General features: G+C 38.8%; 1 protein-coding gene across 12 annotated transcripts in view; it reads left to right on the forward strand.

Moving 5' to 3' along the window:
- Positions 1 to 24,272, forward strand: part of CADPS2 (calcium dependent secretion activator 2) — a 278,795-nt gene that overhangs the window by 37,563 nt on the left and 216,960 nt on the right. For all 12 annotated transcript variants that reach the window (XR_014937439.1, XM_085523891.1, XM_085524029.1 and 9 more), the window contains exon 2: positions 22,433 to 22,546. Coding sequence is in view for 11 of the 12 variants with exons in the window: in XM_085523891.1 (XP_085380017.1) it covers positions 22,433 to 22,546 (114 nt within the window). In the remaining variant the exon portion in view is untranslated. The remainder of the gene's footprint in view (positions 1 to 22,432; positions 22,547 to 24,272) is intronic.

Below are 24,272 nucleotides of genomic sequence, written 5' to 3' on the forward strand. Positions count from 1 at the left end.
GTTGTCCTCATGTGACTGCTGGATTGTTGGGAATTCAACTAGTTTTTCTGCTTCTTTCAACACTGGTTTGTATCCGTTTTAGTCACTGTGTTCAACCAAAGTTATTAACCCTCATCCTGTTTCATTACTTAGAATACTAATGACCTTATTTCCCCCTCTGATTTAATGCTAAGAAATTTATGAAGCAGTCTTGCACAACATTTTTAACCGAAGCATTTTGGTTAATAACAGAGATGTAAATACTTGGTTCAGTTCTTTTTCATGATGTTTATGTATTTAAACTTTCTCTTGACATTTTCTCTGTAAATGAGATCAGCCTATCAAATTAAAGAAAGAAGTTATTAGTTTGAATTTCCATCAGTTACTTAGTATTTCTATATATTTACAACAATAACAAACAAACTGTGTACTCTTGAGTTCTCTTAACCACCTCTCTAGGGAGGTGGTTAAGTCTCCATCCCTGGATGTGTTTAAAAACCGTTTGGATGTGTTGCTCAGGGACATGATTTAGCAGAGGGTTGGTAGTGTAGTATGGACAGTTGGACTTGATGATCTGTAAGGTCTTTTCCAACCTGAGCAATTCTGTGATTCACAGAGTTAATAGTAAGCTTCTGTCCTGAAAATGCTCCATTCATGGAGCTATTGTTGTGCCAGCTGGTTGCAGTTTTCCTGACATAAAGTATCTTCTGCTTTGTTAAATTTTGCCAAGCTTTTGGTCAAACAGCTCAGTTGTCTGCACCGTCAGCAATGGGATATGTCAGTGGAGCGCCTCAAGGAAGGAATCATCTCTAGATAAATGCCTTATGTGCACGAGAGGCAAGCATACATGCTTCTGAGTGTTTGCTATTTGTTGAGAGTCACATGAGAAAAATAATTTGTGATTATTTTAGTGACTTTGGTCAGTTTGACAGCAGCACATATACATACGTAATGGTGGCAATTCAAGTTGCTAACTCTAATTCTGTGATTTTTTTCTTTAATCCCCCTTTTTTGTGATTTGAAGGGTAACTTAAGCGTAACTTCAGTGTTTAATTCTTTATGTTTTTAATAATAAAAATTTTCCAGTGTTCGCTTCATTTGAAATCTTGTGCATCTTCAGACATGAATTCCGGAATCTGAAGAGCAGAACTTTCATTTAACTTGAAGGTCTTGCTGCAAATTTGGGCTTCTATAAGGTACTGCATATCTTTACAAGTACAGTGTTAGTGCTTTGTAGATCACTGCCTACTTCATTACTGATTTGTAGGAGTAGTGAATATTCAAAAATAATGAAATGAGAGAAAATAATATTGGTTGTGTTTTTATAGCATGCAAAGCGCTGAGAGAACTACTGGAATCCTGGCAGGTTGCTACCTAGCTAATGGGCACCAGTTCTTTGAAACAGTTTAAAATGGATGCAGTGTAGAGTTTTAATGATTATTGGAGAGAAATTTTGCTATAAATCATTTTAAAAAAACTATATATAATCACTTGATCTAGTGAAATGTTTCATTTTTCTCAGTAAAAATTAGGCACTAAAGAGAAAAACAAGTGTGAGAAATGTTAAAGTAAGAACAATGCACCAAGCCCCTGTGCATGCAGCTTTCAAATCATCCTGCCTCTTTATTTACCTCCTGAGATCAAGTCAAAGTTTAGCAAACTCTTGAATTTTAGTATTTCTTTTCCTTGTTGGTATTCACATTGTTGATTTTTGGGTGGTTGTTGGGGTGGAAGAGGTGGTAAGTGGTGGGCTACTCCCAGGGGAGATTGCCTATATTGCCTTTGCTAATGCTTCTGATTCCCACCCTTTTGCCTTTAGGTTTATTACGAATTGAGGGTTTTATGCTTGCTCCATTGCTAATATTAGAGAGCCTTTCAGAAGCAAGTGTTTCTGTCTCTGCCACTTGTTTTCTTTCTGGCAAGGTAACAGAAGCCAGTACAGCCAGCTGGTCATATTCTAGATAAAATGCTGTCTGCTGATGGGACATAAACATAGGAGGTTTGTGTTTTAAAGCACAAAAACATAGAACTGTGTATGAGAGCTCTTCCTGTTCTTTGCATCGTAGAATCAAAGAATGCCTTGGACTGGAAGGGATGTTAAAGACCATCCAGTTCCAGTCCCCTTGGTCTGGGCAGGGTTGCCAACTTCTAGATCAGGCTGCCCAGGGCTTCCAAACTGGCCATGAGGGCCTCCAGGGATGGGGCATCTGCATCTTCTCTGGGCAGCCTGTGCCGGTGCCTCTCCACCCTCTAAGTAAAGAACTTCTCTAAGACTTTGGTCTCCCCTCTTCCAGTTTACAGCCATTCTATCTTGTTCTATCACTGTGTCATGACTTTTCAGAGATGATGGAGAGTGACTTGGCAACCACATCAATCATTTCCTTCAGGAACCTGGGATACATGTCTTCTGTCCCTGTAGGTATGTACACATCCAGCCCTGTGAGGTTCTTTGCTCTTACAACAGAAGGGATTCTGTTCTTCTAAATCCTACTTAAAGATTTAGGGCCATGAGAGATGTGTGAAGCCTGACTGACAGTGAAGATTGAGGCAAAGTAGCCAGTGAGTACTTCAGCTTCCACTGCCTGTACTTTTCCTTCTTCTCCCTCAGTTCAAGCAGCAGGTTTTTGCCAAGCCATACTGGTTTCCTGTCTCATCTGCTTGATTTCTTATGCTGAGTGATGGGAGAGCTCTTGCACTCTCAGAAAGATGTCCTTAAGAGCTGCCAGCTCTGTTCTGTTTCTGTGTCCCTAAGGACAGTTTCCCAGTTTATCTCATCCAGTAGTTCCTTAAACAGCCTGAAGTTTGCTTTCCTGAAGTTCAGGGTCTCTTTGCCAGGCTCACATTCTTCAAGATCACGAACCTGACTAGGGTACAGTCACTATAGCCCAGACTGCCTCCAGACTTAACTTCTTCAATGATCTCCACATTGGTGAGCATCACTGACATCCTCCTCGTACTGCTTGCTTTTTCTTTTTCCTATTCTGTTGAGCCCTTTTTTGCTCCTCTTTCAGAAGTAGATTCTGCTACTGTTTGAAATAATTGGCACCTACTCTTCTGTAGCCATGCATGCTGGAAGGTCTCATTCAAGACAGATGGACATTTGGCCTTGGAAGTCAAGGAGGAAATCAGTGGGAGTATACCATAATGTACTAAAGACAGCTAACATAAGGCTGAAGTCTAAAAGGGAGAAGGGGAGGGAAATTTTGTTTTATAGGAAAACATTGTATAAAAGGAGCTAAAAGAAGCTGTTTAGTATTCTTGATTTAATATCATTTTCAATCCAGTTGAAAGATCCGGTGGCTCCACAAGAATGTTGGCTGCTTTCCCATTATACCCAGCCTCTGATTTAAAACTTGCTTGGACTATTTGATTCTAGAACTTGCTGACCTGCTTCTCACTTTTTCATGTAGACTAAGTCACAAAGGTGAAGAGGAATTACATTTTGATGAGCCAGAGAGAAAATCTGACTTAGTATGTAGAAAGTCTTGGAAGTTGTTTCTTACTGTAACTGATATAAACACGCCACGCTGCAGATGTATGACTAAATGAGATTTGCAGTTGTGAACTTTCTCTGTTTCTCTGGTCAGGATGATCCAATTTAGATGCATGTAAATGATGTCAACTAAACTGTGCTCTGCTGCTAACAAATCCGTGTCAAGATTTTTGAGCAAACAGATTTTCAAGAATACGGGAAGAAAATATATTCACTTGTTCATCATTCCCACAGAGGCAGATTATGAAATATCAACTACAAGAAAAAATTCAGCACTTTTCTCCAGTAGTGCAGTGAAGGAGAAATCTCATGTAAAATTGGGTCTTCAGACATTCCTGTATCATTAGGGAGTCTTTCATTTAATTCTGTTGCAGTTTGAGCGCAATTCATTTTGAATCAAATAAACAGATAGGCATATTCTGGCATCAGGTCACTGAAACTCCAGCAGCCCATTCTTGTGAATAAGCAGGCTATGCACTCCATTATTCAGAAGCAGCTTTCCCTCATCCCTGCTTTTTGAAAAGAAACAAACAAAAAACAACACCCAACCCATCCCAAAGTATGAAATTCTTTACTGCCGCATTTGCCACTTACTCTATGAAGACTGTGACTTGCCAGTCAAGATGTTACTTTTAAAATATTCTTGGAGTATTGCTGGTTGTTGTTGTGTTTTATTTTTTCTTCCAGGAATTTTTGCCTTAGGGAAAAATGAGGGCTGTGAAGTAGAATTGCATTAGTCACTCTTAGAAGCACAGTAAGTCATCTACAGAGCAGCTGTCTTGTTTTGCAGTGGACCATGCCATAACCAGCGCTTTCAGACATGCATTTGTTCCCGAGGGAATTTAATCTGACTCAAGTACAAATAGGGGGAGATTCATCATGGGTAAGATGTGGAAGTCACAAGTTGCAACAAAGGGCATTTAATTTCAGTATCAAGGGAAAAAAAACAAAATCCTTCTGCTAGTGAATGTGGATGAGTACTGAAGCAGGTTGCCCAGAGCCTGCAGAATCTGCTGTCCTGGAGATGGGCAGAGCAGGACTGGCCAAGGCCCTAAGCACTAGCGTAGCTGTAATATAGTGACAAATGAGAGCATGGACCAGATGACTTCTACAGATACTATCTATCCTAATCTTTTTTATTTCATTTTTCTGTGTGAACAGTGCACAAATGCTGTGTACTTGCACAGTGTGTTTGCTGCTTCCAAGAAATGTTGGATTGGTACATTTGGGCATATGCGTACCAACTGTGTGGTGTATTCAGACATGGACAGGAAAACAGATGTGTCTGAAAAGTGTGGGATATGGTGAGCCGTGGTGACACTGCCCCAAAATAAGCAAGTAATTGTTAGAAAAATCCTAGAAAGAAGTGCATTTAGGTATAGCAGTTAAGGAGGGATGGGGCCAGCTCACTTAGTGACATGATCTAAAGCTGTGAACTGAATGCAGTTGACAAAACAGACAAGTAGCTGGACTCCAGCAGCACTGCATGCCAATTTGCTATAACATATGGGCTCATGTCACAGCCAGAGCTGCAGCAGTGCCATTGGTACTGTAAATGATGCTGAAGATCATCCTGTATCATGGGAAACACAGTGACTGAGCTAGCTTCTGGCAGTGTCTGAACAACCTCTGTGGTTAACTGTGTCTGCTCTGTAATGTATTAATCAGGTGACTGTGGTTGTTATAATTTAGCCTAATTACTCTAAATTTCTTTTCACTGCAATTAATTGTAAACGTGTGGAAAATGTAACTTGATTTTTTTGGGTTTATTGTAGTTTTTTTCTTAAGAAAGGAAAGACTTGGGCAGAAACTATACCTCTGGAAGGACTTAGTTAGGTTGTTAATGGGTGTTAATTTGTGATTCTTGGAGTGCTTAATACCATTTTAAAGTAACTATTTAAACATAACCTTTTGGATGTTATATGTAGAGAAAGAGATTGAATTATTGCCTTATATGCTAAATTTATTCAGTCTTCATCCAAATCATTACATTAAGCCCTTGAAGGCTTACATTTTTTGCTAAATAGTTTAACATGCTGGAAGTGAATCCTTTTATACCCTTTTAGCTTAACCAGTAGCTTTAGCTATTGACAGTCAACAGAGTAATTTGTGTTTCTTCTTCTCTTCTTAAACTAGACAGAAAACATTTAATATTGTTAACTTCATTTCTTATCTTGCTCCTTGTTTAGGAAAACTTTAGTCCTTGTGGGGGAGAGGGAAACAGGAGCAGTTGTAGAAGACAAAGGCAGCAAGATGCACGTGGAAAACCTTTTTTATTTTATTATATGCACATTGAAAAGTTTGCATTCCAATTGCATGGACTTTGGAAAGAAAGAGAGAAATAATGGCTTCTTAAATTTCTCTTTTGTAGTATATATGTTAGAATATTTTGCTATAGTTCGGTTTGAAAAGTAGGCATCAAGAAGTGGGAGACCTAACTACTGTTAGAGGATTTGTTTCCTAAATCACACTGAACAGTTCCACTTGGTAATAAGGAAAAAATAATAACAATGAGAAAATAATAATGAGAAAAAAAAAAAAGAAAAAGGATTCTAAACTTCACAGATTTTCTATTCTCCAGAATTTTTAACTAGAAAAAAAAAAAAAAAAAAAAAAAAAAAAAAAGAAGGTTAAATATTTAGTTTAGATATTTTTTCCTGGCGAACAATACACTTGTCTACCTTAAAAGGGTGGCATGTTGTATAATTTCTTGTGTCTCTTCCTACATTACCTGGATTCCTGAGTTTTCTGTATATTTGGATGGTGGCATCATAAGTGAGCAGGATGGCTCTCAGAACCATAACTTGTAATATGTTAATCAAACACATCAGACTGCAAATACTATCAGAGTAGAAGTAAAAGGTAAATTGAGATGAGTTCACTGATTCTGTTTCTACACTTCATAAATTTGGGAATGAATTTCAGCAAGCCCAAATGAAAATGTTCCCAGTAGACTTTTAATGAACATTCAGGAATAACTCAAGTGAGCAGGAAATAGCTTCTCCACTCAATTATTTGCAGCTCCCATCTCTCCAAGACCTAGTCTTTGATTGCTGTTTTTACCCCTTAAGGGTTTTTCTTAGAGCTGTTTGCTCCCTCTTCTTTCTCCTTGTGTGTGAGAATCCAACACAGGACATGTGTTGTGCCAACCTTTGTCTTTGCTTGCAGGTGCCCAGTTTTGATGCCAAGAACCCTGGTGAATCTGATACTGTTGGCTTTCTTCCCACTGCTTGTTCACAACAAAACACAACATTTCATTTGTGTGTGTGCTTTTTCCCCTTTATTTCTTAACATTATAATTTGTTCTAGTGTAAGCAGAAACTGAAGCACAGGATGTGATTAAGTTCTTCTGTGTTTCTTTGTTTTAGGATGTCGGTGTTAATGGATTTCATCAAGCATAAAAGCTGATTGCCTTAGACTCCATTCTCTCCTTCATACCCTCAGACCAAGTTTTACAACCTTAGTTGTTTCAAAGTTGCATACTGTGTGCAGAAAAATCAAGTGATGCTTGAACAGTTATCACACTATATATTTTTCTAAGCTGTACTCAGTTGATTGCTGGTTTGTAAACTGGTCATTGAATTCTAGTAATATTTCTTTCAGGGAAGTAGATTTCCTGTAACTGTGGAGCATTTTTTCTTGTCTAGCTGGCTGATAATCAGAAATCCAAGACTTCTACAATATTTATTTAGTCGTGATCTGACTCATTTCTCTTCCTCTGCACTGAGTTTAACAAATGGAAGTATCCCAAAATACTGTGTCAGTCCAGTTCCTTTTCAAATCTTAGTGAATAATTTGTGACAAGCTAATTAGAGAAATTTATAACAGTACTAGACCTAGTAATAAATTTATCTGGAAAAGTTATTAGATGCTCTGCTATCCTTTGAACAAAAAAAGGATTTTGCATGAGTTAGAAAGGGGAGGTAGTGAAAAACGAATTCGTCTACTGCTGTGTTACTGCCATTGCAGATACAAGCTTACACGGTTTAATCTCTAATGAACACTAGGGGAGGGGAAATAAGCTTGATTACTTATTGGCTGCTCGTGGGTTGAGGTGAGGGGCAGTAGAACATTATTACTGTATTATGACTTCCACACTTAGGTTACTTTGTCAAGTCAAATGAAAGGTATTTCTTCTATCTGAATGGGTTGACAAAAGGCAACTCACCGGGGCTGATTCAGTGATGACTCCCTTAGTGAGATTTCATGCTGTTCCTTTTTCCTGCCAGCTCTTGTCTTTTGCTCTTGCCTTTCCCTTCTAGGACCTTGTTGAGTTTTATCAAACTTGATTCCACAACATGCTCCTGAAGGTACTGTAATCTAAATTAATAGCGAAAGGCACCTATTTTCCATCTTTCCAGTCTCATTCCAGTAGGTGTACCATGCTTCCACTGAGCAGAAGGGAAGTACTTACTGTTGGTATAACTGACGAGTCCTGAAGTTTCACCAAAATCAGTTTTTCTGACAGAGGATTATGTACCATGAGTACAGAAGGGAATCTTCTTTGAAAAACTATTTGTAAGTTGAACTTCAGATTGATGTGTTCTCACGAGTACTCGCATATAAAGTAATAACTCTTTTGCCTAACCTGGTTATTTGGATTGTTACATGAGAGAATGCCTGGAGGCCTTTGTTCTTCATTATTTGCTATACGTAGGCTGTACAAAGAAAGGAGTGAAATGAAATATACTTAATGCTGTATGGTGTAAGAATAAAGACCTTAGAGTTAACATTACCTCTTTGTTATATTGCAAATAGAAAAAAATAAAAAAATTCTTTCCTAGGGAATGAGTTTTAGTAACTGCGTGTATTTATTGTTGAGTTGATTATGCATGTATGGAGTAAACAAGTCTGTGGTAGTATAGGGTACAACCTTGTTGTTTGTTGTGATTCATTTGCTTTGCTTATTGAATAGAGCAAGCTATCAATACATCCAACGTGGTATAGAGTCACGTTTCAGCTGACAGCTTTTGTTTTCGATATTCAGTCCTGTTTAGTATTCAGTGCATGCAGGAGAGTGTGATGTAAGGGAATTGGTTTGCTGTTTTACAGACTGACTCAGCCATTTAACTTTGTTCCCTCAAGGCATCAAAGACCGCAATGAAAGAAATACATTTTGCCAATAACTTTCTATGGAAATAAGTGCGGCTTAATAATTTTTTTGAATTAGTGTTAACATTATTGCACAGTGGAGAACACCTTAATTAAACTTGTCTTTTGGTTTTGTTTCCCCTGCCTGTATTATCAATTTTAAATCTCAGTAAATCTAACCTCTGATTTAGAATTGGAGATAGGATTATTTTTCTTCTCAGTTGAAACTTTGACTGAAAAGTGATTTCTTCCATTTCTTTTTCTTGTGAGGAAGCAGAATGAATTTAGTTACAATTCTGTTCCTCCTTGTTGTTAAGTAGGGTAGATGTGGAAGTTGAGGCCAGAATTCTCCTGACTTCTTTGCTTGATTTACATGGAATTAAATTTCTCTCAGTGCTTCATACTGCTCATTACAATGGGCCTTGCCACTTGTATGTGAAGATGATGTTTCAGATGAGTTGCTGGAATGCAGCTGCAAAGGACCTAATCCTAATGGGGTAATATTAGGGATCTAAATGCAAACTTTCTCCATTATTTGATTGAGAAAGATACATCTGTGTAAAACTGATGATAAGGTTGAGTTCTATCTCAACCATCTAATTCTTTTCCTGTAAAAGACAGAAGCAGATTTTAGCAGTGGTAAATGACCACATCAGAAGACTCTGCTCATTGGGTAGAATTTGAAATGCTAACTCATATGGGAACAGCTTGTTTTAAAGGTAGGAAAAACTGAATCACAGAAGTTCTTCCTTGAAGGAGGACTGAGGTGGAGCTGGTTTGTACTTGTAAGCCTGGTCGAGAAGTGTTGTATACTGCTGTGAGTGGAGAAGTAAGGAAGGAAATAGCAGCAGTGTTGTTGGCCTCTGAGAAGGTCTGTGCTGGAGCCATATTAACACCTTGGCACCATGGGAGAGAAACCAAAGTGACTGTGTGACACCAGTTCCTTATTCTAAGTGAAACTTGAGGTGCCGGAAGAGGAGAGGTGAACTGTGAGTCATCTATTTAACTGAGCCTGTTAATGAGATCTAGCTGTACTTGTGAGCTGAGGTGAATCCAAAAGTGAAACCTTCCAGGTCCTCTCTGAAGCACCTGAGAGAAAGAAATACAAAGAAAAAATGGTTTTATAGAAACTGAAGACTGTGAAATTTTGAAAACGCTGCAAAAATGGGGAAGATTAATGGATATAATTTAGAAAGAAATCATTGAAGATCTTACTGAAAGCTACTTCAATACCTACATGTGTTTGATAGCATACATGTGTTACATAAGGTGGAAATAAAGATCTACAGGGAGACATTGCAGTATAGGTATGGCTTCTATTTTGAGTAATGTAGGTGCAAATTTTAGAGGGAAATTTTTATTCATAGGGGTGGGTGGATTATTGTAGGCTGTAAGTTGGAGTCAGGATGAGGTCTCAGAGCTCAGCATCAGCCTCAGTCTGGTGGTCCCTGAAAAGGCCAAGGTGATAAGGTAGATCCAGAGCCAAGCCAGGTAGTCAAGGCAGCAGGTGAGGATCAGGGAGGCAGGAGATGCAGCCACCATGGGAACTGTGGTGGCTTCAACTGAGCACATCAAACTGCAGCAGGATTTGGTGAGGACCAAGGAGCATCTGTGCTGTGTTGCTTTATATAGCATTTTTGCAAGGGAAGAGAGAATTAACACTCAGTAATGAAATTTGCAGATGATAATTAGTAGGTGTTGTGATAGCAAATACTGTGACTTCATTTCAAATGATTAAGAAGGGTGAAATATTTAATTAAGTAAACTAAGAGACAACTCAGAACCTTGATCATAAAAGAAAGAAAAGCAACAAATGTTTCCTTTGCAGTGTAAAAAATGCGTATCTAGAGAAGCAGATTCTAAAAGCTTTGGATGATGTGAATACATACCAAACAGAGGAAATCACCTAGCATAGTAAAAGATAGAACTAGAAGTAGCACGAAAAGGCAAATAACAAAATCCACACACACAGAAAAAAAACTTGAGGAAATTCTGATACAGTATCTGGAAGACCCAGAGAATACAGTCTGTTTGCTAGTGCTATAATTTCCCAAACCTCTAAAACAGGATTGGCAGATGTTAATTGATGATATTATAGGGGAATATTTTTTTTAGTACATCTCTTTCTTTAAGGGAATTTTAATCAAGTGATTGTTGATGCTCTAAAACATGTATGAAGATTACCCAGGGAAATATAGCACTGAGTGGAATTAGTACACCAGTCTCCTGGGCTTCTCAAAAAATCTGTGAAATCTGAGGATTTATTTAGAATGTGAAAGTTGTACATTTAGATTTATATAGGCTGTATTTTCCTTCTCCATGAAGTGCAGAAGAGCTCATCTGTAGATGAGCTCATTTTTCGAGAAAGGCAAGCGAATTTACAGTAATGAATTTACTTTGTCTATTAATAAAGATGCTCTAGAATATGTCAACAGATATTTGAGTGCTCTGATCAAACATTTCACAGGCTAAATAGACATTTTCATAGAAGAGGAAACCACAGTAATGTATGTGTATATGTCTGATGTAAATGAGATTGATTGTGGAATGCTTAATCTGCAGTTCAGATATGTGGATGAATATGGCCAACTGTGTAAACTTGGATAATAAATCTATGTATTTTGGCATGGAGAGGATGAATCAAGTCCAGTGTACATAGACAGCTGACAAAGCATATTTGATTGTAATGTGCTGGAAGATCAAAGTGTTATCTCTACTTCCTTTTTGGAAGGCTTGTTGTTGTTGTTTGTTTGAGAATCCAAAACAAGGCGGAGAACTGCTTAAAGCTTCAATTGAATATTATACGGCCTGTATTGTTATTGTGGTTTGAGCCAGCAAACAGCTAAAAACAATGCAGTCATTCATTCCCTCCCCCATCCCAGTGGGACAAGAGAGAGAATGGGGGGGGAAAAAAAAAACAACAAAAACACAAGAAAATAAAACTTATGAGTAGAGACTTAAATAAATAAATAAATAAAATCAACCAAAGTAACAAACCAAAATCAAACAAAACCCTCCCAAAAAACTATTTACTAAGACAAAAAAAGAGAGAGAAGAAAATAATAGAAATAATAGTTGTAATGATAAGGTCATATATATTTATGAGATGACTGATTCCCAGCCAGTCCCCAAGCAGCAGTTGCCCACCCAGCCAACTCCACATTGTTTTTCAACCTTTTTTTTTTTTTTTTTGCATGATATCATATGGTATGGAATAGCCCTTTGGCCAGTTTAGGTCAGCTGTCCTGGTTCTGTCCCACCTAGCTCTTTGCACCCCCTCTCTGACAGGACAGTATGAGAAGCTGAAATGTCCCTGGCTCTGTGCAGCTCTGCTCAGCAACAGCCAACACACTCTGTTATCACCAGTGTTTTCCTCCAAAACTTTAAAAACTAAAGCCAAAAGGTGGCATCAGACCCAACACTATGAAGAAAAAATCAACTCCATCCCAGCTGAAACCAGGGCTCACTATGTAAATTATAATGCGTTATACAACTAAACTTTCTCAGGTTCATGAGTGCTGGCATTTTCTAGGTTTGTGAAAACTAATTCCTAGACATAGCTCTGAGAAGTGGAGTTGGGAGGTCAGAGAGGAATGAAGCATTATCCTTAACAAGCAGGGAATTGTTTAGAGTTGGTTACCGTGTATAGTAGCTGCTTAGTTTTATCCCTGTGGTTGTCAGGAGATAATCTGGTATGCTGCTTCAAATTTTTATTTTGTGCTGCAAAATGAATGTATTTGAGGGTTTGTCTGTCACAGAGAATGTTGACTGTGATGGCTATGCAGATGTTCACGTTTATTATTCAGATGCTGTCAAGGTAACGTTTGTGATAAATGGATTCCTGAGGCTGGCCTAAAAGATTGAGATGAAAATGTCTGAAGGTTCATGTGGCTGGGAAAGTATTTCAAAGCAGAAATATCTACCACTACAGCTTTCCATGGCAGGAGAGTAAGTGATAAATATGCACGTAGAAGGTGTGATTAGGTGACACCTGAATAGCTCATTCAAAGCTGCACTCCTCAGCGGTGAGTCCTTGCCAGGCAAAGCTGAAGGCCATTTGCGTTTGCACAGCATTTTTGTTGTTACTGTTTTGTTTTTGTTTTCTTTTTCGGTTGTCTTTAATATCATGACTTCGTAATTATTCTAGTTATACCATAATGTAGCTAAACTGGGCTACAGAGGTCATTAAAAGTTATATCTCCACACTGTGCAGATCCTATTTTTGTAACTTTTAATGACCTCTGTATCCTTGCTTATTTTTATTTCTATTTATTAATTGGATGAGAAGAACAGTCCATATAGCCAGCTACTGTGTCTAACAGAGGCTTTAATCAGGTGCCTAGAAGGACACTGAAAATGGACCAAGAGTTTGTAATAATTTCCTTAATTATGGTAATGTCTTGCATGGAAACTTCTTAAGCAAGATAGGAGAACTGAGGTTCTATTTAGTACGTAGTATTTTTGTGTGTGTAATCTGCAGTAGATTTCTCTTCTATAAACTTCTCCAGAGACCCGGAGAAGCTTTTCATATCTACATTGTAATTTGGCAAGGTGTTAGAACATGTCTGTTATTCACTGATCTTGTTATATTTTCTTTGGCATTCATATGTTAGTTAAGATGTGTAATTAATGACATACAATTTTGAAGCCTGTTTTTATTGCCCTTATCCCAAAGAGTGTTTCAGTGGTGATGACCATCTGCTCCTCTCTAGTTCTAGGGAAGCCAGAACATTTTAGTTCAAAATTGTTGTTGTGCTGCTGTTTTTGTGTCATAAGTGTATCTTTCCAGTCTTCATAAAGGAGTGCCATTTTCTTTCATCTGGAATACTGAACAGGGAAGAGTGAGGGGAGAGGACAGCATAACTGATCAGGAGTTGCTAATGCAAGAATGAATAATATGAGTAGTAGAAGTGGGGAGTAAGACATCACCCAACAAGGCAGCAGAGGGATTAGTAAGGCCAAAGCTTGACTGGTCACAAGGGAAGGAGAGATGTGTATATGGCCACAGAGAAAGACAGGCAGGTGATGAGGAGCAGGTAGCATGGATATCCAAGGGAAGATTGCTTTTGACTGATCCAGTTGCCTTCATTAATGAAATGTCTGCCTCAGTGAATGATGAGAAAGCAGTAGAAAAGTGGACTGGATTAGCAGATTGCAAATTGTTAAAAAGCTTCAGCCCTTTAGGTTGAAAGGGTGGTGGTCAGAATTTTTTAATCAGCTTGCTAAGTCTTTTTCTCAGAAGATGGTGTTGCAGCTGATGCTGTTGAATACTGCTAACATCTTAGAAAGCAGAATGAATTTAGCTTAAGCAAATTCTCATTTGACATCAAAAGTAGAGGAGCTGCATGATGCATCTTCAGAGCTAGCCTTGCTTTGAGAAGGAGATTTGACTAGATGATTTCGAGAGACCCCATTCATCTTGAATTGTTCTAATTTACAGCCTTTGTAGAGAAGGCAGGCAGAGTATAGACACTATTCTACTTACTAAGAAAATCAGATAAAATTTGCTGGAAAATATTTTGTACAATTGCATAGTTTGGTAAAACACTGTTTAAACACTATCAGAATGGCCAAGGAATTTAGAATAAAATGGCTTACTTTCAGAATAAAATGCCATACTTTCTCTCCCGTGAATACAAGCCAAGCTAGTTCTGAAACGGGTAGCCACCAAGCACGATGGGCATGTGACTTTGTGTTTGTGCTTGCCACGTGCCAAACAGAAATTAGTATATTTGTTTTGCTCATATTTCAGTTACTGAGAAGAGTAACTTACAGTTCTTTTTAATTCTGTTTTTCAGAGAACATTATATCTTCTCTGTGAAACCTCTACGCTTTGTCGGGACTGATAGAAACTGGGGAGTGTGTGCAGCAGTCACCTGTGTGGGGAGGAAGCTAACATTTTCACAGACAAGAAGTGGTTTTGTGATCACATTGTCTCCTTAGAAAATGGGCTAAAATGGAACATTAATGTCAGCTTCAGAAAGATGAGAGTAGGTTGGAGGAATATGTGTTTTGCTGATGCTGCTATTAATTCAGACAGGTAGTGCTGTCTCTTCACAGTTACAGTGGGAAATCTTTGCTGGCAGATACAGAAGTGTCCTGGTGTAAGCTTGTTGGCAAACAAGGCTCATTAGTGCCACACTTTTAAGGTATGAAAAGGCTCTTTCTGGTAGCTTAATTTGTATGTAGAGAAGTTACTGAAAATGAAAAAGAAGAATTCTTGGAGCAGGTAGTTCTGTGTGACAAATGGTTCTGGGCGTGCACAGTTGACATGTCAAGCTAGAAATGATGATAGAGATGCAGAGGAGGAAAACTGGAGCTGTGCTGTACAGGGAATGAGGAATGCAAATCTGTTAAGTCCAGCATAGTTTGGACTGATGATCTGCTTTGTGAGTCAGAACCATACATCTAGCTACATGGCAGCAGCAATCTTCTCTTTATGCTCTTCAGCATTTATTTCTGTAAAGATGCAAGTAGCCAGGGTTGCCAGCATGACCAAGTATCACTGTATGCTTCTCTTCTGGTTGTAACATTAATGATAACACACATGAGCATCCATTGGTCTGGTGGCTCTGACAACCCTTAGGAAGCATATCTCCAGTGGCAGTGTGTACTCAGTGCAGAAGGCCCCAAACTGTTGGCAGGAGGGCAACACAGATACTGTGGCTTGTTTGCACAGCTACTCTAGGCTTCCAGGAGGTCAGTGAAGTCTGCTGCACAGAGGAAACAAGTGCAATGATATGATTCTAGGTGATGACTGTCTGCTAAATTCTGAAGCAAATCTTAGGTAGTAGGAGTAGGTGAGAAGATGACTGCAGCTGCACTGGCAACCTCATCTCAGAGGACGTACCTTTTATTGGGGTGTGATATTTGCTGCAATTAAGACAAATATTTAGCTTTATTTCCTAATGTGGCTTCAGGAGGTTGAAGATATTTTATTAAAAATAAAAATAAAAATCAATGCCCCCAAACTTCCGTTGCTCATGAAATATTTTACAATCTTGTCTAATAATCTTGAATATTCATCTCTAGATGATGAAAAAAATTGAAGTTTCAGATTTCATGATACTTATCTGAGACTGGTAAGGAATTTACAGACGTCTCTGAGGTGACCTGATCGCAGCCTTTCAGTATCTATCTAAAGAGGAGCTATATAGGAAAGAAGGGGACAGACTCTTTAGCAGGGTCTGTGGTGACAGAAAAAGGGGAAATGGCTTCAAGCTTAAAAAGAGTAGATTAAGATTGGATACAAGGAATAAATCTTTCAAAGTGATGGCAGTGAGGCACTGGAAGGCATTGCCCAGAGACGTGGTTGATGCCCCATCCACAGGGAGACTTTCAAGGGAAGGTCGGTTCAAGCCCCGGGCAGCCTGATCTAGCTGTGCATGTCCCTGTCCATTGCAGAGGAGCTGGACTAGGTGGCCTTTAAAGGTCCCTTCCAACTCTTAAGGATTCTACAATCTATGTTTTAGAAAGAAGTGTCCTAGAAGTGGAGTTAACTGACCAATACGTTATTGGTAATGTTTCTGGATTTTAAATGGATAACTGACCAGCAAGAGATAAATGACATGTTGCACTTGCTTGATTGCGAAGAATATTTGTTTGGTAAACGTTATTAGCTGGTTTTGTAAATCTAGTATTTGATTCTGAGGCATGGAATTGTTGCACAGGGGGTGTGTACACATGGTAGTCTGATCTGAGTGACAGCAAGCAGACTTCTAAAGACAGTGTTTTCCTTGGAATAGATTCAGCTTTAAGAAAGTTGTATATATATATATATATATTTTAAAAAAAACAACAACAACCAACCAACCAAACCAAACCAAAAAATAGAAACAAAAACAAAGGTTGCTAAGTTACAGCAGAATATTTATCCACTGTTTAGAAAATGAAAGCCGTGCAAGCAATGAATAGTAAAGGAGAACATATATTGTGCACCACTCATATACTGCATAGGGCCATTGCTGTACACCATGAGGACCTGCATAGTTCAGCAGTCACTACAGCTATCTTCGTGTTTTAGCACTAAGGTTCTCTAATACTGTTTATTTAGTCTCCTCACAAGAACATCTCTTGAGTAATTCTCTAAAAATGATCACTCTCCACCTGTGCTCTAAAAGACAGGTAATGTTCTTGTTTGTGCAGACAGCCACTGGAAAGGGAGGCAAGGATAAGAGGAGGGGAAATGGAGTGAGAATCACTGTTGATAACTGGCTATTTGCCTTGCAGGCTTATTCTCATCGTGAATGTAAGATTGAGCTCACTAGCAGCCAGGAGTGTGGCACAGGCATTTTGTTGCTCTGGAAGGAGAGCATAACTGTAGGTTCAGACTCAGGTTCTGTGCCCTGCCCGTGTCTCTCAAAGGGGCAGTATGTGTGTCTTTCCTGAAGCTAACCCTTGAAATAAAGCACTTCCCACCAGCAAGTTTGGTCTGGGATGGAGTCTTGGTTGGCTTGAGAGCTTGACAGCAGTGAATTGTGTTAGGTGATATGTTGTTGTTTATACGGCCCCCATGGAAAGAAGCCACTCACTGTGGTGGGTTGATCAGCACCTTGCACAGCTGAGCTGGGAGACCCTATAGGTGAGATTCTGTAACAGAGACCCTGGGTCTGAGATCCTGCTGTGGTTGGAGGACTTGATAACGTGGGATGACAAGGGCCTGGTGTTTAGATTATCATTTCAACAGCCGATGTTCAAGGCAGGGTGTACAGTGAAACTCAGGTAAATGGGATTAGAAAGCAAACCACTGGCACAGTTTCTACTGCTTTCTTTTGTGGCTTTTTTTTTTTCCTTCTAATTTTCTTTTTGAAAAAGACTAGAAGTTATATCTGGAAAGTGAGAAGTTGGATGAAAAAAGAGTTTTCTCGATATTAATTCCTTTTTTTTTTTTTTTTTTTTTTTTCAGGAGATACAAATTTTAATCACCTGTCTGAAATAAGAGAGGGAAACAGCTCATTTACCACTCTTCTCTGGTCTTAATATACATATAATCTTGGGTAATGTCCAAAGCCACTTGACCACCTGCTGCTGTGGAAGACATTGGACAACAGTTTCAGATAACAGAGGGGTTGTTCATTTGTTTGCTTTGTGTTTTTGTTTTGGCTTGTTTCTCTGCATTCAGTATTTATTTGTTTGTTTGTTAGGAGGAGTTCAGGGCTGTCAGTCATATTTAGTGCCATAGAACCCTATGTGTTGCAGCTGAGAATTCAGGGAGTGGATCTTGGGTTGTGTCCTCCTGGCCACTTGTTGTCTGTAGCCTGTATGTTATCTAGCTCTGTCTATAATTGCAGTCGTCACCTTCAGCTATTCTTCTAAAATATCTGTATTGTCTGAGGAGGGTAATTTAACACTGTAGGCTGGGAGTAGAGAAGCAGCAGTACTCTTGTTTGCGTTAAGGCTTATTGATGTTCAGGCAAATCGTGATTGTGGATATGAGGACCTGTAGTGAGCAGGTATTTCCAGAACTGCCACAAGGTGGCAATGGCTCAGAGTGTTGTTCTTCCCGTGCCAGCTCTGGGATTACTGCATTTGCGGGGAACGGGGTCAGCTGCTGGCTGTGGCCAAGAGGCAGCAGCTGGGGCATGAAGCAGGGAGGTTGCTGATGCCCTTAGTTTTGAAAGATAAAACTTCTTGAGTGATGCTTATCTAGTCACTTAGGTTTTTGCTGGCTGTTGTTGGCTGCAAACGTTCAAGGCTGAATAGCTCAGTCTGCACTTACCAGTGAGAAATGATAGAAGATGCCTAAGTTTAGCATCAGCTCCTTTGAAGCTAGAACTTTCCTTTTTTTTTCTTTTTTTTTTTCTTTGTGTTTATTTTTGTTTCTTTACTGCTTTACAGTTTTACTGGTACAAATCCATATCAGCTTGAGTGTTCCTTTAAAAAACTGGTAAACACCATTATTTAATTAAACATTATTTAATGAATTAAAATGTGTTGCAATGGAACAATTCCCCAAACTGCTCGATGTTTAAAATGCAACATTTTACAAAAACTAGAATTAAACTCCACATTTGTAAGTTCCATTTATTGAATTTGTTAAAAGCAGAAGGGGAGATGAGACAGGAATGCCTCTAGGTTTTCATACTCCAGTTTCACATTAGAAGTAATAAAACACCTGAAACAAATCTTTAAGATAATGCTGTAAGAGGAGTATGCAGGGGATATATAAAACATCATTGAGGTGTTAAATGCAAGGTGAGAATTTTCTAATATTTAATTGCATGAGACCGTTCTGATACATTTGTGTTACTCTGTACATCGTAATAAGTGAAACTATTCCTACAACTTGAACAAAAAAGACTCTTAATTAAATAGTCCTGAGAAGTTTGTTCTATCTTTCACATACATTTCCTTTGATGTTTTCCTGTATTTATCAGATGTGTGAAGTAAGAAAGTAAATGTAAGCTTTTGCAAAAAGCAAATTGGATGGAGGGAAATACACATATTTTTTTCTGTTGTGTGTCTGCAATAAAGGAAAAGCAAATTTTAGGTTGGTTAATCTTTTTTTTTTTTTTTTTCTTTTTCCCTTAAAGTTGACTTTATTTATCTTCAGTCATTCTACAGAATGCAATCAAACCTGATATTCTGAGACGCTGGAATTTAGTTATACATTCTCCCATGAAGCTGCAGGAGCTATTTATGAAGTATCAAACAGAGTTATGACTACAGATTTCATATCACTGAGAAAGAAAAATCCAAATAAAGCATAGAAAACTGAAGCGGGTTGATGGAGTGTGATAGAATTAATGAGGCTTCACTCCATGCTTCAGATGATTGTTTGAATTCATTTTTGAGTTTGGGAGGATGTGGTAATGTTAATATATATATTTTTTAGTTTTGCTGTTCATGGCTCTTTTGATTAGTATCAAAATGTGGGCACGTAGACACTGTAAGATATAGAGAAGTACTTGTGAGGGGGCAGAATGCAAAGGTCGGCTACATGTGGATCTTGTACTGAGGAGAGGGTGCAGATGCAGAGGAGAAGTTGTAGAATAGAAGGATGCTATGTGGTCTTTATGTGAGCTCTTACAAGAGAAAATACAGGCCAGAATTACTGTCCTTAAGTTTAAACACTTCTGATGGGGTCCTGTGTGTGGAGTCCTTGATGTCCTCGTCTCCCATCTGATGTTGACCAAACAGACAACTAAGTAGGATGGTGAGGCACTGGCACGGGCTGCCAGGATAAGCTGTGGAAGCCCCATCCTTGAAGCATTCAAGGCCAGGTTGGACGGGGCCCCGGGCAGCTTGAGCTGGGGGTGGCAATCTGCGCATGGCAGGGAGGTTAGAACTCAGTGGTCTTTAAGTTCTTCTCCAATATAAGCCATTCTACGGTTTCTGTGACTTCAGAATAATGCAGACATGGGGTGGTTGTGCTGCTTGGCTGTATCCATTGGTTGAGATGCCCTCTGCAGACAGTGGTTATTCTCTATATGCTATTCTGTGATTCTCTACTAGACTTCTATTTCTGCCTGCATTCAATCTGTTACTTCCATTATTAATGTTTTCTAGAGATGTTTGGTTGCTGATTGAATTATGCTTATGAGTACATTAAAAATGACCACCAGCAGCAAAAAAGGCATAATTAACTTTGTAGACAGATGTAAGAAGAGAAGACCAATGGGCTGCAGTGGGCTGTGATAACTTATTTTGTCCTGGCATCTCCACATATGACAGTATTGTGGGCCTGTAAAATGTGCTTCAGAATCTTCATAGAGCAACATGCAGTTTTTCATATCTTTCCACTGGAATTAATATTACTTTTAGTTTAGCAGAAGAGCTTTATTCCTTACTATTCAGATTTCACACTAAGACATCAGTAATTTAAGAAACATTAAAAAAAAACACCTCTCAAATGCCATTCAAATCATAGAATTACTCACTACCTGAGGTAATGAATATGAAAGCCATATATAAATATTTTAAAGGCATTTCAGTTTGCTGAACTATGATGGTTAGAAATGAGAAAGCCAGAATTAAATTTATATTTCGTTGCCTTATTCATAATGTTTTTGTTTGATATGTGGGTAATAGACAAGCAAATCACCTAAAGAATGAAGACTGTGAGCATGAAAGCACATTTCCATAATTGCTTTGGCAGGAAGCCCGCATGCTCTCACTGCGGAGCTGTGGATGTTCCGCAGGACGGAGGAGCTGTACGCTCTGCGGGGAGCACCGTCTGCAGGCAGGTCGGCTCTCCTCAGCTCCCCTGTGACAGCAAGCTTGTGTTTACCTTTGAGCACAGAGCTCCAAATGCCCTTAATGATTTGTGTTTGCTGATAGCTCGGCTTGTCTAGTCTTTAGAGGATGAGAGAAGAATAAGGAGAATTGAATAAAAGGGGACTGCATATCTTGGAATAAAGTTTGATTTTCACTGAAGCTGTTAACCTTTGTGGTGCAGATTCCACACAAGGAATGGATGTGTCAGATGAGTGGGTAGGTGCCCGTTTTGTTTACATGTGGACACAAAACCTATGCTTCTCTGGCACTGATTTTTGGTAGCAGTGGTGCGTACTGGCAGGCTGTCAGTGCTGGCCTGCTGCTCTCAAGAGGAACTCTTCCAAGCCACAGCAGCCTCTGCTGGTGTTTGCTTATCTCAAGCGGAGGCCTTTTCTCATGTGGAGGTTTCCTGGCTCTTGTTGTGTGCTGCTAAGTTGGTGCACAGAACTATTTATTTTTAATGTTCAGATTCTTTTTTCAAAGGCGCCATTTCTGGCTTTTCATTTCTGCTGCCTGCATTTCACCATTTTTCAGAGGATTCCTCATATCATTTATATGATATCTATACAATTGTCTTCTATGAAAATAAAACAGCTTTTGCATTTGATTTGGAGAATATTTCCAAGTAGAAGCACATGACCTGGAGAGCATGATGTAAGATGAAAATCCTCCTTTGGTATGAAGGATGTAGAGGTTGTCTGAGGTATGAGCATTAGGAGGATAGCAGTAATTTTGTTAATCCCTTAACAATATTGTATCTTAAATGGCTTCAAAGTGGCTGGACTAGATATCTGGAAGCATGAAACCACCATACATATTGCAGTTGCCAAAAAGCTGTTTTATAAGAATCAGTGATGCTGTTGAGGTAACGCTATTTGTTGCAGGTTAGCCGCTACAGATAGAACTTTCTGCTCTCCGAAAAAAAAAAAAAATAATCTGGCTATGGGCTTATTTTTAACAAGTCAGAATACAGGAAAGATTAATAAGCTTTTCTGCCAGTTGAGCTTCAGTTTTTGTAATGTTAAAGTTCAGAAATATGGAAACAAAGGCTTTACGTTAATGTTTACGTTTTGGGGAAGCAGAACGACTAGCTTTAATTGTTGCCTGGTTTTATTAGTATATGTTACTAGGAGTCCCCTTTGGTGTGACATTTTCACTTCACACAAATTTGATGAGAAGAGAAATATTGTACTGAATGCTTCAAGAGTTGAATTAAGCCTCAAAAAGGCCTGTTGGACTCCCAGGAGAATGTTCAGATTTTGATTTTTCACATAACATTAAACTCTAATAAAGTAGGTTGTTTGTGAGGCTTAGGCATGTAATGTACTCCATTAAGAATCTGCTTTCAAATTCACTCAGCTTTGATGTGAAATCCACTGAAAGAAATTCAGTGTCTGTCTGGGAGACTCTTGGCTGCTCTTCTCAAGTTGTTTGTCTGACCTGCTTCATGGTGGTGTAGCATCAATGGCCAAAAGTCCATGCACTGCAAGCTGAGCACCTTTGGTCGGTTTTCTTCATTGAGCATACTTATTAAATGTGAAGGTGATAGTGCGTGGATCACTCCAACAAATGGAAGTGGCAGTAATGCTGTATGGTCATATTTTGAGACTGAACTCAATTCGTAATCCTTCTTCTTTTCTCTTTCTTCCATAGCTCAATAAGCAGCAGCTACAGACATTGAAAGAACGTTTCCAGGCCTTTCTCAATGGGGAGACACAAATCGTAGCAGATGAAGCATTCTGTAATGCTGTGCGAAGTTACTATGAGGTAAGATGTGTGCTTCGTTTTTCTCTGTTGTTTAAGAAGTTCACAGGATCTGTTCTAATGGAGACTTACAAAAAGGAATATTAGGTTTTGAAAGCTGTGAGCTTGCACACATTCTAGAAGCAGTTTCCTACTCCAGCTTTGTCATTTTGTAAGTGGAAATCCACTGCATCAGCGCGGGAGATTAACTGAAATGGAAAATATCCACTTATTTTGAAGAAGGGGAAGAAAAAAAGCCAGAACAAAAAACTCCTGGTGCTAAAAATCTTAGTGACAACATTTGACACAACTCAGCACTGCTACTTTTATCTCCATATGTCAAAGTTACCTCTTTTAATCAGAGATTCATTTGTAAGTTACCATCTTGAGAAATGTGTCCTCTGATTTCTAGTTACTGTGCCGGATTCTTGGAGAGGAGCTGTCTGTTCTCTTCCCAAAGCAGCAAAGCTTTCCACATGACTAGGCCAGCTCTCACCTTCTGCTGTAGCTTCCTGGGGATGTTCTGTGGCTGCCTGCATCAGTGCAGATCTTCAGATGTGATCTTAATTGCACAAGGCACAGGTCCTGTTCCAGACAAAGAAGACACTTTGCTGTTCTTTTTGCAAAATCAGCAGCACGTGGTTAGAGAATTTATGTCCTACTGTTAGCAAAGGGTACTGTGAATTCGTTCCTAATGCAGCTTAGATTTGTTCAACAAATCACAAGGGCTGCATGTTAAACTTGTTTCTGTCTAAGAGTCTTTTTCCCTGTTTCACTCTACCACATCTCTTTCGAATTTCTTAGCTTGTTCATATACCATTCATCCTTGTTCACTGTCAGCTATTCTTTGCTATCAAATGACATTTTTCTTCAGAGAAAATAAATTATAACTGGTGTTCTAGCTTGACTTTACATACGTGAAATTATGTTGCACAGAAAAAAGAAGAGGTAGAAAGAGTGAGAAGAGCTCTCTGTCACACAGATATGTGAGAAGTCATAGACTGACCTGTACTGTGGCAGTTGGAATAAGTGAAATATCATAAGTGCACTTGTGAAAGGATGGGAATGACTGGGTCACAAGTCTGTGGATGAAACAAAAAAGAATGAGCGTTCATGAGGTATGTAGGGGTGCAATAACAGTGCAGGAATCTTTAGAAAGTAATCCTTTTTTCTCTATAACTGATGCAGAAGTTAAGACTGGGAGGAAAAGCAGTTTGGAAGGTGCTGCAGTGCAAGGTTGAGCTAGTTTGCTGCCCAGCAATAGGCTGTGGAGGAGTGGAATATTTCAAGATACTAAACATGGCACAGAACTGAAAAGGATATAATATTTATTTTCTTTCTTTAAAGAAGCTGTGTGAGAAGTTTGATGCGTTAGAGGAAGTAACCTGTGTTTTGGAAAGGAGGTGACAGTGAATAAAGATGATTTTAAATTAAGTTCTTAAACAATAGCTGCACAGTTAAAATTTGTGTCTGTTGATGAAATTATTTGGACTCATAAAAAAAAAATATCTTTTTAGTGAAAAGCTTTACTTAATAATCCAAGATCCCCCTATAAATTAGAAGACCAAATTTCTAGTTCATTTTAAGTTCTCACCACTTCTTATTCTATGTACAAATATTCTAGATATCCAGTTTCAAACAGAAACTTTTAAAGATCTTTGCATTACTGTCAAGGCTGCAATGACAGTAGGACTTGATCCACTATTAATGCACCGTGAATGATCTGCCAGCCATAACTAAGTGCAACCCA

Source organism: Coturnix japonica, chromosome 1 (assembly GCF_054131305.1).
Source record: "Coturnix japonica strain WE chromosome 1, WE-NBRP24, whole genome shotgun sequence".
In the NCBI taxonomy this organism is placed as follows: Eukaryota; Metazoa; Chordata; class Aves; order Galliformes; family Phasianidae; genus Coturnix; species Coturnix japonica.